At 35.7% G+C, this 17,902-nt stretch overlaps 1 protein-coding gene across 3 annotated transcripts in view; it reads right to left on the bottom strand.

The window, feature by feature from the left end:
* NISCH (nischarin) overlaps positions 1–17,902 on the bottom strand; it is a 64,271-nt gene that overhangs the window by 11,371 nt on the left and 34,998 nt on the right. Inside the window, exons 12-20 of one of the 3 annotated variants that reach the window (XM_081950406.1) lie at positions 17,604–17,717; positions 16,463–16,571; positions 14,213–14,331; positions 13,686–13,735; positions 12,011–13,324; positions 11,171–11,345; positions 10,029–10,182; positions 8,712–8,840; positions 6,862–7,023 (exon numbers count right to left, since the gene is read on the bottom strand). In XM_081950406.1, coding sequence (XP_081806532.1) covers positions 6,862–7,023; positions 8,712–8,840; positions 10,029–10,182; positions 11,171–11,345; positions 12,011–13,324; positions 13,686–13,735; positions 14,213–14,331; positions 16,463–16,571; positions 17,604–17,717 — 2,326 coding nt within the window. Of the gene's footprint in view, positions 1–6,861; positions 7,024–8,711; positions 8,841–10,028; positions 10,183–11,170; positions 11,346–12,010; positions 13,325–13,685; positions 13,736–14,212; positions 14,332–16,454; positions 16,572–17,603; positions 17,718–17,902 lie in introns of those variants that run through there. The other 2 variants (XM_081950407.1, XR_014175175.1) reach the window with 2 other exon arrangements.

Raw genomic sequence — 17,902 nt, 5'->3', positions numbered from 1 at the left:
TTCTTTAAAGTAAATAGAAAAGAAGATACTTCAATGCAGAACTTCTGGGACACAATGAAGGCCTATGCTAGAGGCTTGATAATAGACTATAAAAGGAAAAGAAACATAAAAAGAGACAAATGCTTAAAGCAGTGTTTCTCAAAGTGGTCCGTACCGCCCCCTTGGGGGGCATTAAAGAAGTGCAAGGGGGCGGTAGGAAGTTCCGCCTTACATGGGGGCGTTGAACGTACAGAAGGGGGCGTTGAACAAATTCTATTTATTACTTGTTCTGTGACTAGGCAGACTCACACAGCAGTCATTGCGCGCGGCACGCAGGCAAACCTGCAACACCGATCGTTGCTGTTGGAAACATGGCTTTCATACGAGCGAATGTGCACTTCCTTAGTCAGTCTTGGGTCTAACATTGCGTCCCCAGTAGCGCAAGGAATAGAAAATTCAATAAAATCCCATAGAATGCTGATCAAATTTCTATGATATCGTATTCAAATTTCTATGCTGTGCTACTGGGGGTCTAGTGTTTGCCGCGCGCAGTGACTGCTGTGTGAGTCAGCCTCCTTTCACTGCGCCAGGAATGGAGGCTTCCCCAGTAGCACAAGGAATAGAAATTTCAATAGAATCTCATAGAAAGGTGATCAAATTTCTACGGTATTCTATTTACATTTCTATGGCTGTGCTGTTGGGGTTGCTGGGTCTTCTTGTTTAGGCGTCCTTGGTACATCTGACGAGCGAAAATGCCAGTTTCGGATACGTCCTTCCCTTCTGTCTGAACAGCCAATCACATTACAGATCGTCATTTGTGTGTCAGACGTCGGAGATGCCCAGTAATTACTACCATAGAGTTATGAATAGAATTTCATCAAATTTCTGTGGTATTCTATTGATATTTCTATGAATATTTTTTTACTGGGATTTTTCAGAAATTTGAGTCATATACCCGGTGGAAAAAAGTCATAGAGTTATGAATAGATTTCCATAGAAATATTGTAAAATTCTATTGATAACTCTATGGCTTTTTCCACCGGGATGATGTTGTTAATCGACGGATTTTCAAATTAATTGTACTATCAGCCATCCTAAGATAAGGTGAGTGTTTGACCACCTCTATGGTCGTTCTAACCGTTAGAACTATTGTTATTGATGTAGAATTTAAATAAATATTTCGTATAAGTCGATGTACAAGATTACAACATCCGTGCTTCAATATCTTGTTATAAATTAATAGAGTTCAGTCATAAAGCTGGCCTATTGTTTCTGGGGCTCGTAACATAAAAGCTAAGCTGCTTGCAAACTAGGATATAGCAAGCACTTGCAAACATTCCTGTAACATAAAACGTCTTTTCTTGCAACTGCTTGCATAGCCACACGCAAACGTAAAAAATGCAACCACTTGCTTTTGGCAATGTAACAGAAACCTCCAATCCGCTTGCAAAGCCGTTCCCAAATTTGCATGCAGCTGGAGGCGCTTTACAAAACAAAGCAAGAAGCTTTATGTTACAAGCATTTGCAAGTAGGCGCAAAGCCACTTACAAGTTTGCAAATGCAAACGGCTTTTGCGATCGGCTTTATGTTACGAGCCCCTGGTTTTTTGATTTATCAATTAGGAGTGTTAGGTTATTACATTAGGTAGTTTGCATGTAAGGTTTCTTAATATTTATAGTAAGTTGATAACACCATATATATTTTTTCAGATTTTTTTGGTTACCGAAGTTATGTCTCAGAACACATTAAAGAAAAAGTGCAGACAGTATTCAGTTGAATATTTGAAATTCGGCTTTATTACTGCTCCTCATAATGATCAAAAGCCTTTGTGTCTTATTTGTGAGAAAGAACTCTCTAATGAGGCGATGAAGCCATCAAGACTCGCTGAACACCTCAAAAAAATGCATCCTGATAAGGTGAACCAAGATCTATCGTACTTTCAAGCTTTAAGAGACAAATTAAGGCAAAGAAAATCTATCGTCTCTTTTCTGACAAAACAAACACAAAAAGCTGACGATGGACTCGTTTGTTCTTACAATATTGCCAAACTAATTGCTAAATCAGGGAATCCGCATTCAATTGGAGAGAAGCTTCTTTTACCTGTCGTAGAAGAAGTGTTGCGCACAGTAGTACATCATAGCTCTCCTAGTGTCATCACCAAATCTATTCCTCTCAGTGATGATACTGTTCGAAGAAGAATTGATGAAATGGCTGAAGATATTGAAGAAAGTTTGTGTGATATTCTGAAAAAACAAAGATTTGGCCTGCAACTGGATGAATCTACGCTACCAGGCAATGAAGCACTGCTCTTGGGTTATGCTCGTTTTATTAAAGATAATGAAGTAATGCAAGAATTACTGTTTGCTAAGGAGTTGGAAACAGACACTCGAGGTGCGTCTATTTTTACGGTAGTTGAACAATTCTTCAAAGAACAAGATATACCAATGAAAAACATCATTGCTTGTGCTACAGATGGTGCTCCCGCATTAACAGGAAAACACAAGGGATTTCTTTCTTATTTAAAAAAGGCAGTACCAGACGTTTTTACGATACATTGTGTAATTCATCGACAGCATTTGGTTGCCAAAAACTTGAGCTGTCGTCTTCATAATTCCCTCAGCATTGTTGTAAAATCAGTGAATAAAATTAAGAATCAACCCCTCAATTCTCGAATATTACGTCAATTGTGTGTTGAGAATAACGAAGAATTTGACCGTCTCCTTCTACATACCGAGGTGAGATGGTTATCCAAAGGAAACTGTTTTAAATGATTTTATTCTCTGTTCGACACAGTCGTGCAATTTTTACAGGAAAATAAATGCAGTGATTTGAGTGATGATCTCTTGGCATGCAAAACGGATATTGCGTATTTAACTGATTTATTCTGTATATTCAATGATTTAAATTTGCAATTACAAGGTGATGATATAAGCCTCATTAAGGCAAAATCTAAAATTTGTAATTTCATAGAAAAGCTGCGTTTCTTCAGAGAAAACATTGGTCGTTTGAATTTGTCTCATTTTCCAACTCTTAAACTACAAATTGCTGACACTGATACTTCTATAGTAGATGACGACCTCTTGATTTATTGTGATCATTTGAAATCTCTGCAGGAGAACATGATTGAAAGATACCAAGATCTTATAAATATGGAAATCCCGGACTGGGTGCTAAATCCATTTACTTATGTTTGTGGAAGTGACACTAATCTTGTAATTCAAGAAGACTTAATTGCTGTAAAGAACGACTTTGAATTGAAACCTCTCTTCAAAAAATCGTACGCGGATTTTTGGTTGCAGAAAGAAATTCCTGAAAGATATCCAAATTTGTGGGAGGCAATTAAACTTTATTTTCTTGCTTTCCCATCATCTTACATGGCTGAACGCGGATTTAGTGCGGTTTCTAAACTTCTTACCAAGCAAAGAAATCGCCTGCAAATTGTAAAAAGGGGAGATTTGAGACTACTTCTAAGCAACATCGATCCTAGAGTGAGTGAATTGGTTGCGAAACATCAGTGTCATCCATCTCATTAAAAGTTCTGAATAAAAGTTGAGTTTATCAAACATTGTTCTGCACCATTAAAATTTATTTACATGTAATACATTTTGCAATTTAATACATTTTGTATATTATACAATTAAATAATCTTTAGGGGCGGTGGCAAATCAAATTGTGTCTTAAGGGGGCGATGGTTAAAAAAAGTTTGAGAAACACTGGCTTAAAGGGTTAGACAATGACTGTAAGGGTCTTGAAAAAGAACTATAGAAAGCTCCACAAAAAAAGGACATTAAAGTAAAAATGGACATGATTAAGCACAAAATGGGGTTAAAGGAAAAGGAGGAACTAGCTGAAAAAATTAGGGGCGCCAAACAGAACTATTTTGAAAATGTAAACAAACCAGATAGATGGTTGGCATATAAATTGAGAAAAGAGAGAGAATCAAAGAAAATTCTGCAATTAATAGATGATCAAGGGCAAATTCATTATGGAAATGAAGAGAAGAAGAAAATTATACAAGAGTACTATAGCAAATTATATGAGCAAGAGAATATAGAAGAGGTAAGAGCGAAACAATATCTACAGGAAGCCAATTTACACCAGATACCTAAAGAAACTGTAACTTTTATAAGACTCTGCAGGAATCATCGTCTCTTCCATTACTAAAAGTGATGAATGAGGTAATATTAGAGAGGAGGATACCTAAATCATAGTCAGAAGCATATATTATACTTTTACCAAAAGAGGAGGCAGATTTACTACAAATCAAGAACTATAGACCTATTTCCCTGTTAAACTCAGATTACAAGTTGTTTGCTTCAATACTGGCAGAACGACTAAAAAATACTTAAATAGTTTTATTCAGTCTGATCAAAATAGCTTCTACCAAAGAGACAAATTAAAGACAATATGAGAATAATTCTAGATACCTTGGAATATTATGAGGCACACCCCGAAAAACAAATGGCTTTGATGTTCTTAGACGCACAGAAAGCATTTGACAATGTGAACTGGCGTTTTATGTTGTTACAACTGGAACAAATGGATTTTGGTAAGAAATTTACTCAAACTATACAAACTATATACCACAAGCAAACTGCAAAGATAATGATAAATGGAGAGGTGACAGATTCTATTTAAATAAAGAAAGGGACGAGATAAGGTTGCCCATTATCACTTCTACTTTTTGTCTTAACATTAGAAGTTACAAATAGAAATATTAGAGAAGAAAAGGAAATAAAAGGAATGAAAATTAAAAAGGAAGAATACAAATTATAAGCATTTGCAGATGATTTGGTTTCATTCAAGAGGATCCATTTGAAACAGCTCCTAAACTGATAGAAAAAATAGAGGAATATGGAAAAGTAGCAGGATTGAAAATAAAGATAAAACAAAGATTTTGACAAAGACTATATCTGCAAGACAAAAGGAAGAATTCGTGGAGACCTTGGAGACGCAAGTCACAAATAAGGTTAAATATTTGGGGATATATTTAACAGCAAGATGCAGTGCACTTAAAGAGAATAATTACTATAAACTTAAGCAATAGATTGCGATAGATCTGAAGAAATGGGAAAATTTACATCTATCAATGATAGGGAGAATATCTACAATTAAAATGAACATTTTACCCAGAATCTTATATTTGTTCCAGACAATTTCAATCAGATTAGGAAAGAATACTTTGACAACTTAAATAAAACAGTGCTGAAGTACATCTGGCAGGGAAAAAAAACAAGAATAAAACTAAAACTGTTACAAAATGCAAGAATAAGAGGAGGAATGGGTCTGCCCAACTGGGAATTATATTATCAGGTAGCAAGTTTGATGTGGCTTAAAAAATGGATAACACTAAGGAACTCCAGATTACTAACTGTAGAAGGCCATGAGGGATGGCATGCTTTTTTATGGCATAGGGAACTAAAACGCAGGGGTATTTTAGAAGACATTATTTAAGGGAGGGATTGCTATTAAACTGGGAAAAGATCAAAAGGCAATATTACTTAAAAATTCCAGTCTGGCTATCAACTATTGAAGCTTTTTCATATTCAATAATATACAAAAAGAAGCAAACGGTTATAGATAGTGAAATATTGAATGCAGAAGGTGAACTCAAATCTATGCAAGAGTTGGAACAGGAAGGAATAAGGATGAATTGGTTCTCATATGTGCAAATACAATCTAGATATGACAACGATCGTAAAGAGGAAGGTTTTTATGATAAAATGACTGTTAGACAAAATTTTGACAGGTACTGATGAAAAAGTAATCAAAAAACTATCTGGACACTTAGTAGAGGTTAAGCTAGAACAAGTCAAAAAACCTATGATAGCTTGGGGAAAAAATTGGTCATGGGATTGAATTAGAAAAGTGGCAGAAATTGTGGTCTCAAAATTATAAAATGACAATGTCAACAGCATATAAGGAAAATTTGTATAAGATGTTTTACAGGTGGCATCTACCCCCGACGAGAATAGCAAGAATGTTCAAGAACAAATCCGAAGTGTTGGAAATGTCATCAGACACTGGGCTCATATTACCATATGTGGTGGACTTGCATAGAAGCTAAAAGATATTGGACTAAAATCCATACGTGGCTGGAGAAAATGACACAAAAACACATAACCTTAAACCAGATATTTTTTAATTGGGAATTATACCAGAAATATATAACAGAGATTTGAAATATCTGATTGTAAATGCTTTAACAGCAGCTAGAATTGTATTTGCAAAAGATTAGAAGAATGAGAAAATACCAATGCAGGAGGTAGTTATTCGAAAAATAATGGAATGTGCTGAAATGGGTAAATTGACATTTGAAATTAGAGAACAAGAAGATGAACAATTTAACAAGGTATGGGATTTGTTTTATCAATGGTTAGATAAAAAATTATGGTAATGAAAAATGTTGGAGAACTTCTTATATATTTAAGAACAGTAGAGTGATATATGTGATATCACAAAGGTTTAGTATTGTTAAATAGACTAACATGAGACAATGGAGTGATGTTGTATGTATGATTTTAATATCTAGAATATTTTATTTAAAATGATGGAATAACAATTGGAGCTGAACAATAGATGTATAATGATGCTATATGCATGAATCCAATACCTAGAATATTTTGTTTAAAATGAAGGAAGAACAATTACAATGGAATTGATATATAACAATAATAATGTATTTATGTTTACCTAATGGACAATTTGTGATTTGATATATAATTGTAAGTGGTGATAATGGAAAGGATGCACAAAAATTTGTAACCAAACGACACGCTATATGAAACAGTTGAAGGTTGTATGTTTTTATGTTTTGTTTGTTTTTTGTTTGTTTAAAAAAAATATAAAAAAAATATTTAAAAAAATTCTGAATCACTTTACCTGTATTTTTCTTCCCAAATTCAGAGTAGAAGTCCTTATCCACTGGTTCTGGTGATGGTGTCCTTGCAAGGAGTGAGAGCACTGCCATGAGGTGCTGGATAAAAGCATGAGTACTGTAACTGTCTCTGGTTAGGCAGGTTAATATATGTTCTGCCAAATGCCCTGAAAAGGAGGCAAAACTAAGATTCTTTCTAATACTAATACAAAATTAGGGTAGCTTTTAAACACATGCATATTGTAGAACTTTTATATAATTTTCACATACTACTTAATCAAAAATATATAGTGAAACAATTATAACAATTTCCAAATATTATCATTTCTTCATTCAATTTAGCACATGCTGTTCTATTAAACACTGCTTTGGGAATGTCCAGTTTGTATACTTTATCAATACAAGAGAAAATAGTAGTTCAGGATTGGTGCGCTCTGGGCTTGAGTTTCATTACCAGAATAGGTAACAACTTTGTACTAGAAAGGAGTGGCAGTGCAAGTTGACCTGTCAATGTTGATGGGGTGTTATTGTCTCCTTGGTAATTTCTTGATGAGGCTGTTGTTTACTGTGGATTGTTCTTTACTGCTTGATTGTTTGTCTGGTATTGATCCTGGTGTCAATCCCTATTTATCTGAGTGTTGACTGCTACCAATGGGGAATTCTGGTCTTTTTCTTTTACATTTCTTTTGAAAAGTGTATAAAAGTTGTTTATCGACTTGCAATGTTGATGGCTGATATGTCCAAGTGCCAAGCTTCCAGGAATTCTCTAGCATTTTTGAATTTAGTCTGATCTTGGCCTAGTTTGTCTCAGCTTGTGCACTTGTTACAAGTATACACTATTGTGAATGGGGTTCCCTTGACAAGAATTCAGTTACTCTCAATGTGCATCATCTCAAGATCATCAAATCTATAACCTTATGCCAACGAGGTGATTAATATGCAGCAAAATGAACATTTCACCAAATTCAATTCACCAAATTGAATAGGGAGGGCTTTTGGAAACTGCAGCGAGTTTCTTAGGAGGAAGGAGAGAAGTAAGGAATTGGGTAGAAGAAGAAACTATTCCTGAGCCTCTGATAAAAGACTGCAATCTAGAAGAAGCTGAAAAAGCCAGGCACTCCAGCCTCAGAAATAAGATTGTCTATGTTTAATAATTTAATTCATATTAAATTAATAATTTTGGACTGATATTATTGTCTCCATACAGGACCAGTGATTATTTCTTTTTGCAACCTGCAAATTCTTCGTAATAGAACTGTCTCTAAATAGCATAATTTTATAGTCTGATTGAACTTTGTCTGTCTATTGAAAGTCCCTTTAAATCATTATTCCTTTAATAATTCTATTTTTAAACTCTTTTTCCAGTGAATATTTGCTTATTACTATTTAAAAATTTACTATTTAATGAATAAGTGCCATAGCCACAGCCATAACCACAATCATAACCAAGACTGGATTTACGTCTCTCTTGAGATTGGTTTATTTCTAGAGGAAGAACTGATTCTGCTGTCACATATTTCAATTTCAATGTTATACAGTCAGGAAGTGATGCTATAGAGTTCATTTCATTTTCACCCAACATTTATTCCTTTTAGTCTTCCAGAAAGTAACATGTATTGTGAGAATCCCATCTCTCCTACACACTAGTGCTAAGGAAAAGAACTACAGGTAAAGCATTCCTTATATAACCCATAGAAAGGAATTTTGCTAATGACATATTATTTCAAATGCTCACAAAGAACCACTATAAATTGTGCCTTGTACTAGGAATAATGAATGGATTCACCTTTTATCAACAATACGCTGATAACAAAATGCAGGAATGAAGAAGGAAAGAAATCTCAATGCAACTTACCAGTAAGTCGAAAATACTGATCAAAAAGTCCAATGTTCACTGAATGCAGATCATTTAATTTTAGAACTAAGCAAGGAGTGAGATGGAAAGAGCTGAATTCATAGCCCAAGACATCGGTGCCCCCAAAACCTAGTGGATAATAAATGTACAGTAGTCAATACCTAATTGCCTTAAAAATAATTACTGTAGTTTCAGGTATCAGGAGAATTAATGTTCATAATTGTATATGGCATCTTTATCTGAAATAAGCCATTACTGAAGGTGTAGCTATGTATTACTCTTGCAAATACCATATTTTTCGCAATATAAGATGCACCGGCCCATAAGACACACATTAGCTTTAGAGGAGGAAAACAAGAAAACAAAAATCTGCCTCAGCCTCCCAGCATCCATCCAGTATTCATCTGGCTAGAGTCCTTGCAGCAAACAACAAACAGCCTGGTAAACTTCAGCATGTTATCGCAGACCCAGCACGTGGCTTTGCTGGGCTCTGCTCCATTGCAACCACCACTGGTCAATTGAGCTGAGCTGCCGCCACCACTGGGAAATGCTGGACCCTTCGCCACAGAGAAGCTGATTGGGGGTTGGATCGGCCTCCTGGAATACCGCCAATCAGCTGTTCTAGGCAGTGGGGATCGCTGCCGCCAATCGCTGCTGTCACCCACTGCCTAGAACAGCTCATCAGCGGTATTTCAGAAGGCCGATCCAACCCCCATCAGCTGCTCAGCAGTGAATGCAACAATGTTCCCTGGTGGAGGCGAGCGGCGGCAGCAGTGTCAGGTGGCTGCTGCTGCACCAAGCCCCCATAAGACACGCAGACATTTCCACTCACTTTTTGGGGGGGAGGAATTTTTCTTATAGTGCGAAAAATACTGTAGGTTTTGAAATCTGAATCATGTAGATAACATGAACCAGTTACCAGATGGGTGCACTGACACCAATAATATAATAATCTGCTCCTTACCCATATAATTCTGTTGTGTAACAATACTTGTACCACCCGCTACTTTCTGAGTTACCAAGTAAAAATATTGTAAGAAGTTTTAAAAGAAAATTTAATCAGAATTAAAAACCCTGTTCCTGTCTGAGAAGTTTTGAAAACACCTCCTCATAATTCTGTTAAAGCTATATAAGGGAAGGCTGTCACTCCCAAACAGGCCACCAACTATGAGGCTTCCTCAAACTTTTGCTTAGAAATAATGGAATACCATAGGTACAAAACAAGAGCTTAAAATTATGGCACCTTTGTATAGGCCTTAGTGTGACTAAAAATCCTCAAACATTTTGAAAGCCAGGAACCAACCTGTTCTGCCATACCTATATCACGATCATTAGAATGTGTCACAGAATCATCCAACAAGAAGTAAATAGCTTTAGTTGAAAGTAGTACACAAGCTGTCACTTCCATATCCAAAGCTTTATAAAGCAGGACAGATGACCACATGAGATGTCTTAGTTCTTCATTTTCGACCTATAATATTGACAAGACAGTTAATATTTTAGTTAAGTATAATTTGGGATGTATTTTCTTTGACTTGACTAAGGAAGACTCACATTTTATTATTACTTTGCATATCAGGGCGTTTGCAAGTGTAAATTCCACTATCAAAATAGATATCTCATCTTCCTTCCTCTTTATCTCACTTAAAGTTATCTATATAATGTCTGAGTTTTGTTAAATGTTTGTAGTGATTCTTCAACATCGTCATCATTTGTGTATCAACTCTTTCAATTCAGGGATGCACCTTGATATTTCTGGTATCTCATCAGTGATCAAATTACATCCCCGTTATTTTACGCATTTAAGTACAAAGTTCTTTATCCTTTTAAAAAATGCAGATTGTTAATATATACTTATTGAACACCGACTTTTAGGGATTGCAGCTTAGCCTGCCATTTTTATTATAGGTCAATTAAAGAAATCTACTTTACTGCAGTTATAAAGTGCCAATATTAGCAATATGAACATTATATTCCCATCTGTACTATCCCAACAAACGCTATGACTGGATGAAAAGAAAAATATATACCGTATTTTTTGTTCCATAACACTCACCCTTCCCCCCCTCCCCCCGAAAAGTGGGTGGAAATGTCTGTGCGTCTTTGCTGAATAGCAGCTGGGCCGTGGCAGTGGGCTCCTTTTACAGTGCTGAACCCTGCCTCTTCTGTCTCTTTTCTGCAGTGCAGGAGTTAATAGGCAGAGATGGCACATGAGAGGACACCTATGTCCTCTCAGGCTTCGCCTGAAATTGTTTTGTCTTGTTTTCCTCCTCTAAAGCTAGGTGCGCCTTATGGAGCAAGAAATACGGTATATATCTTGAACCCATTCCCCTATAAACATTAACACCTCAGTAAATGAGTGATTCTCCAGGATGTCCAATTTGCTGATCTTCAAAAGCCATTAAAGCAGATTACCACTGCTTCTCTCCTGGAACCTCTTATTTTTTTTGTAGTAATACCTCAGCAATGCTGTTATGGAAAAATTCCATAATGTATTTTTCTTTTAGTCCAGCTACATATTGAAGAGATGGAGAGACTGAAAGGTGCATAGGAATCTGATTCTCATCAGTAATTCTTTGCATCAGAAATTCAGATGGGTACAAAGATGAGAATGGCAAACGAGGCTTGCAAAAGCTGGAAAACAGATTAGTGCACACTATCAGAGAGAGATACAAATAGAACACAAGGTGCGTTATAAGCATTCCATCCTATTACTCTTTCATAGAATAGTATGACTTTCAAAATATCAGTTTATTTTGCATAGAGCCGTTTTCATAAACTTTATAGATATTAGAACTCTTTACCAAAGCTATTTTTAAAATATCTGGCAACTTAATATAAATAACAAGAATCAAGTTCAAGATATATAACCTACCTACGGTTTTGATTCAAATAACTGAAAACTCTCATTATTCCTCTATGTTTTGAATACTTATACCTTCAAGTGACTCCTGGCAAAAGCCTGGAGACGTTCCTGCAGTTTTCTTGACATTTTTGCAAGTATTTTGCCATTGCCCTATTCCTAGGGCTGACAGAAAATGAATGGCCCAAAGCCACTGAATTGGCTTTGAACATAAGGCAGGACTAAAATTCAGAGTTTTGTGGTTTCCAATCCAGTACTTTTAACCACTATTTTATTTATTTAGCGTAAGGCAAATACATGGACTTTATAGTGGATCAAATGTTAATGTCCAGTCCACCCAGTCATTCAAGGCAGGATGGTCTATGTTGAAAAAAAAAAAACACCTCTGACTCACTCTCAGGTTTTGAATAGTTAACTTAAAAATGCATATACTTACCTTGTAGTTGGACCATGCCTTAAACAGTCCGTCAAAGACTTTCTGACTGATTCTACATGATTGGCGTCTTTGAAAATAATTATGGTCTTGATGTCTTGCAAAAGGGTCCTCAGAAAACTATAGATTCTCAAAAAATGGAATTTCTCATGAGGTAGGACAAATATTGCTGTGACAAATCTGAAGCCAATTATCAATTCCAGGACGTATCCGTCTGAAAACGAACCTTCTTGCTGAACTGAGTAACACGTGGGATGCAAAAGAACAGAAGCCAGTGGAATTCTGTTGAGTTTGAAAATGTTCCTGGCATTCTCTGAGTCCATGAATTCACCTGGCAGTATATTAAAATCAACTTTAACTATGTATAGATGGTGAGGTGTAAGAAATATCCAACAAGGATGCAGCATACAATGGCTCTCTCCAGCTGATTTATGAATTGCTGAGTAAAATCCAGAGCAACCACAATGCTTACAACAGGTTTTACCATCATTGTCCAGTTCTGGCAGGCATCGTTCCTTTTGACCATCAGCTTTATGATGACAGAAGAGATAAACCAGGAAACAACCTTTTATCTCTGTGTTTTCAGATGAAATATGATAAAACCCCATCAGCTGGTAGACAAACTCTTGCAAACTAGCTTTGCCACAATACAGTACAGAACCTGTTAAAGCAGGCTTATAGTGCTGAGAGCGAAACTGGTGTAAACAGGAATAGAAATCTTGCAGATTCTGAGTGTCTGACACAACACACAAGCAAGTTTCTCCATTGTTTATGTTGAGCATCAAACATATTTCTGGTATTAAAAAACCAAATTCACTGAGGTCAGAGTATGGAAAGCAAAGTACAACTTTCAAGGCAGAAAGTATATGCTGGCAATTTCCTTTGGAATCTTGAACAATTTCAAATACAGCTATCACATTACTGGCCAAAACAAAACAGGAAGCAAACTGCCTGAGTCCTTTATGAACCTGAATGCAAAAACTCCAAAGGATTTTGATTACATTATCCTGTTTTGCTTGGGTCATCTGCACACCACTTGAGGTGGGAGTCACTTTAGAGATCTGATATCTTTCATGAAGTCCCATTTCAAAGTAGCCGTCTTCAGTTTCTGCAACTCCAGGATCACTCAAAAGACCTCCCATGTTCTCAGTTTCCACTGAAAAGAGGGGCACATTTCCCACGGCCTCTGCAATCAAGGTAGAGAGATGTTGCACAAAGTCCTGATTTGTGGTAGCGTATGACATACAAGTGAAAGGCAGAGTAACAGTATTAAGGGAGTCAGGCAAGGAATCGGGTCCTTCTTCTGGATATCCCGAGCTTTAAAAAGAAAGAAAGACAGAAAGAAAGGAGGAAACTATAGTAACCTAATTTAAAATATTGACTTTAAAAAGTTTCAAAATCTACTTTTCTTTCTCAACAACTGAATAATATGGCACAGATCTAAAGTAATTGCAAGCATAAAGCTCATTCACCCAGAAGCCTTATGGATTTGCCCACGCTTCTATAGTAATGCAAAAAAAGGGGAAAGCAAGGAGGACAGCTATGCCTCAGTCAGCTATTTCATAAAGTTTTGCTATTGTTTTTTTATTCTTCAAAGAATCAGGCAGCAAAAGGCATTTTATATTATGTCAGAGTTCATCAGATAGAAGAGAATATCAAACTGAAACTGCACTCTCACCACATGCGATGTGTGCTTTTATCAGAAAAGTCCAAATCTGGAGCAGATACCTTCAAAGAAAAGGGGGAAAAAAAGAGAAGATAACTGATATTTCTGTTCCCTTTTGGGTTTATTTTCTTAGGCATCGTTATTCTTCTGTCTTGTGCTGTATGTATATATTTTCTTACTGTTCTTTGCTTTAAATGCTTTAATGATTTACAAGCCATCCAGAATTGTTGGCAGTCAGGCAGCCCATAAATTTTATGAATAATTATTATGAGCACAGTTCCTTCACAACTGAGTCGCCATCCCAATTGTGGTCTCAGTGAAAACTATCTGTATTTTTAACCAAGATACAAAATGGTCACAATTTCAGTATATAGAAAGCCTATGCTATGTAAAGAAAATTATCTCCTCTACCAAGAAGTTACTTTACAGAATCCTTTCCTTGATTTTTTTTGTTTGACGAGACCAAGGAAAACCAGTTCAAGAAACTTAAACCCATCTTAAAAGATATAAAATACTTTTTCAACTGAACATGCCATTACCTGACTTGCACTGCATGAGTCTGGTGTTTCAGGGCATCTTTGGGTAACTGTATGGCTTTTAGGAGTCAAACTACTTGATGAGAAACTATGGGCTAGGGCTGTTTTCTTGTGTGTTATTTCTACAAAACAGAAACAGTTAATGTTAAATAAATACACAAACATTCATACACAGAAAATATACCAAACTATATTCTTATTAACAATAAATATTTTATTTCTAAATGTAATTTTTGATTCATCCTATATTTTAAGTTGCTCCAATGGTAAAGACTACAGAAAATTCTGTCTAACAGACAATATGCACTTCGTGGCAGAGTTAACATTCCAACTGAATTTACACTGTAACCAATCTATTTAAACGCATGAAATTTTGGGCATATTTTCTCCACCCAAACTGCTTTTATTTGTTTGTGCAACAATAAATATGATCAATTGGTGTCTATAAATGTATACCTTCTTCAGAAACAATTTAAGCAACTTATATTTGAAAGTCTTTCATATAACTTGGACTATGTGGAAGTGTGGAAGCATATGTTATTCCATACTCATTTGGAGTATGTCCTGTAATGAATTATCAAATGAGGGAGGCATCTAATTTTCTGCTGATGACCTCCCATTCTGATCACTGAGTTGACGGGAGAAACATTGTGGAAACTGTTCATGGCAGAAGTGTGTGCACTTTGGGGCATGCATAAAAAAGTCTGTCAAAATATTCCTACAGCTTACATAAGCGATGAGAAAGGAGTGAAGACTGTGCTAGAGAAATAACTTTTTAAACCATAACAATTGACCAAGATGGCAGGGCAGTATCTCACCTTTTAAAAACATGCTTATTGCCTTTAATGAGAAAGAATTCATTATGCCAGCTCAGAGATTGGGATAGGGTAGTTTACAAAGGCTGAAACTATGAAATGGCAAAGAGCAGTAGTCAGGTCAGCTTTATATTCTGGGACCAATGGAGTACTATCACAACAATACTAGCCTACTGAAACAAGTTATTATTGAATAAAACTTGTGATTTGGCAAATGAAATGCAATCTTATGTATTTTCCCAATATAGATTCTGGATATTTCCAATTTGCAAATATTTTATCTGCTAGTAGTACCCATTGTACAAATAGAGTAATACATAATAATGTTGCAGTTAGCTAGACTTAAAAGTATTCTGTGGGGTGGGAAAGCAGAGAATGTTTTAGTGATGGTGACATATGTTACTCAGAAGTACATGCCCTAGAGATGTTCCCTAATTAAAAAACAATTTTTCAAATAAGAAGATGACTAAAGAATGCTTCAGCAAGCAAAATTAATCCAACTGGGTCTTGATTGGTTCCATGTTAGTTCAGTAGTTGACACTGGGCCTCTTTGCCACTTCCTCCATTATTTCTACTTACTGATTAATCATTGAAGATTATCACGCTCAGACTCTCAGCTTTGATCCTGAGTTCCAGCCTTAGTGGCACCACTGATCCACAAATCCACATTTAATTTGTGGATTTCACATATGCAGTAACTCTATCTTAAATGTTTGGCAAAGGGGTGGTATAACAGCTATGCAAACATCAGCAGTAACTTTAAGGCAGTAATATAGCTTGAAACAGTAGCTACAGAAAAGAAATAATGGAGGAAGTGGCAAAGAGGCCCAGTGTCAACTACTGAACTAACATGCATAAAATCAGGAAGAAGCAGAGCAGAGAGATGATTTTTTTTGCTTCCTTTATTTTAGTGTTTAGCTATATAGATACATTACAATTTAATTTCTTTTGTGTAGCTACTGTTTCAAGCTATATTACTGCCTTAAAGTTACTACTTACAAATTTATAACTTTGGCAAATATAGTGCAGAATTGTAATGTAGCTATATAGCTAAACACTAAAATAAAGGAAGCAAAAAAAAATCATCTCTCTGCTCTGCTTCTTCCTGATTTTATGCAGATAAAAATGTATAAAAATGAACACAGCAGCATACTTATTTGACTTCTATATCACTATAATCTGATCAGATTCCAAGCAGGTAGCAACAGCAGTTTATTTTAACAAATTAAAACTTCCACAGTAAAATAACTCTTCATGTTTATATATATCTTTTAATATTAGTAGCAATGGAAGCTACAAAATTGGCATAGAAATGGTTTTTCTACTGTGGCTGCCAAATCCCATTTCTATACAGAAATATAAATTCATGTATATCAATGCAGCCTACAAAGGCAGAACCAAGAGGCCCAGCCTAGCAACATGATACATACATGATTACCTTGACTGGAGCTGACAGGACGTGGCAGAGAAGGAGAGGAAGGATGAACAGAAAGAGAAGAGCAGTTTGATTTTGAGCTGGTGGCAGAAAGCTTGGAATCTTCAGGGATCTGAGAAAGAAAGAAAAAAACAAACTGGAAGGGCTAGGAACAAAGGTTACAAAGCTGCCCTACCAAGTAAAAACAAGGAAACAATATTTGGGGGGGCAATATCATGACATTGGAATCCAACCAGATAATGCTGTAAAGCACAATGGGGCAATATACGTCTAAGGGCTATTGCTATTGCCATGGATAGAGTATTTTGGAGTGATTTAATACAGGCAGTTTTCATTTAATGACTGTTCTGTTTAGCAACTATTCAAAGTCACCATGATGCTAATTTTATGACTGGTCCTCACACTTAGAAGCATGACAGCATCCCCGCAGTCTTATGATCAAGATTTGGGTAAGTGAGCGTTTATAATTTTTGCAGCATCCCGGTCACCTAATCGTCGTTTGCATATTTCACAGCCAGCTTCCAACAGTCATTAGAAAAGCTGGCAGTGAAATTGCAAGTCACAGTCATGGGATTCCTTATTTAAGGCTACAATGAATTATTTAGCAACATAATAGGAAAGAATATTGTAAATCTGTTGCAGTCACAGTCTTTTTTGATCACCCAACAATGGACTTGCTGATCCCAACTGTGGCCATTAAGCAAGGACTACTTCCATTACATTGTAATTTTTTTTAAACTGATGAGATTAATGGCACCTAAATTTAATAAACAAAACATTATTAATACTGTATTACATAAAGTTAAATTACTGTTTGATATAATGAGAATAAAACTTGGTTGCCTCATATCTCAGCTGTCTTTTCTACTGTACCTGGGAGGAACTGAGAAGTTTTTATTTCATTTCTCTATTATAGTTTAGTGACCTAATCTGGCATGGACAAACTGTTATTAATCTTAATTACAGTTTAAGGTTTATTCAAATGACATATTAAAGTATTATTAATTTCTTCCTTGTGAGTGCAGTAAACTGATAAAATCTCAGTTTGGGGTAAAGATACTAATCTCAAAAATTAGAAACATTTTTAGTACTACATTTTAGAGATGACAGTTAAAGTGGTCGTACATCTAATCATATGTCTTACCTTCTTATCAGAATTACTCATTTTGTATTTTACATCTTTTGCTTTTTGTATAGCCTTCAGCACTTCAACAGTGTCAAGTTCTTTTTCAGTGGTTATGGTGTTATCTAAACAAACCTGAAAGATATCAAGAAACCAAATTAATCCTCAACTAAAGAGACAAATTGAATTAGATCAACCAGAAAAAATGATATCTGTCCAGCAGCATGGAAAAATATAAAAGAAATTAATGAGATCTTCCTTTTAAAAAATAGGTTTAATGCTTTGACAGATAAAAAAGATACAAGATTTATAAAATACAA

The sequence above is a fragment of the Natrix helvetica genome (genome assembly GCF_964273705.1).
Source record: "Natrix helvetica genome assembly, chromosome: 1".
Classification (NCBI taxonomy): Eukaryota; Metazoa; Chordata; class Lepidosauria; order Squamata; family Natricidae; genus Natrix; species Natrix helvetica.
This window is presented reverse-complemented; position numbering and strand designations above follow the sequence as displayed.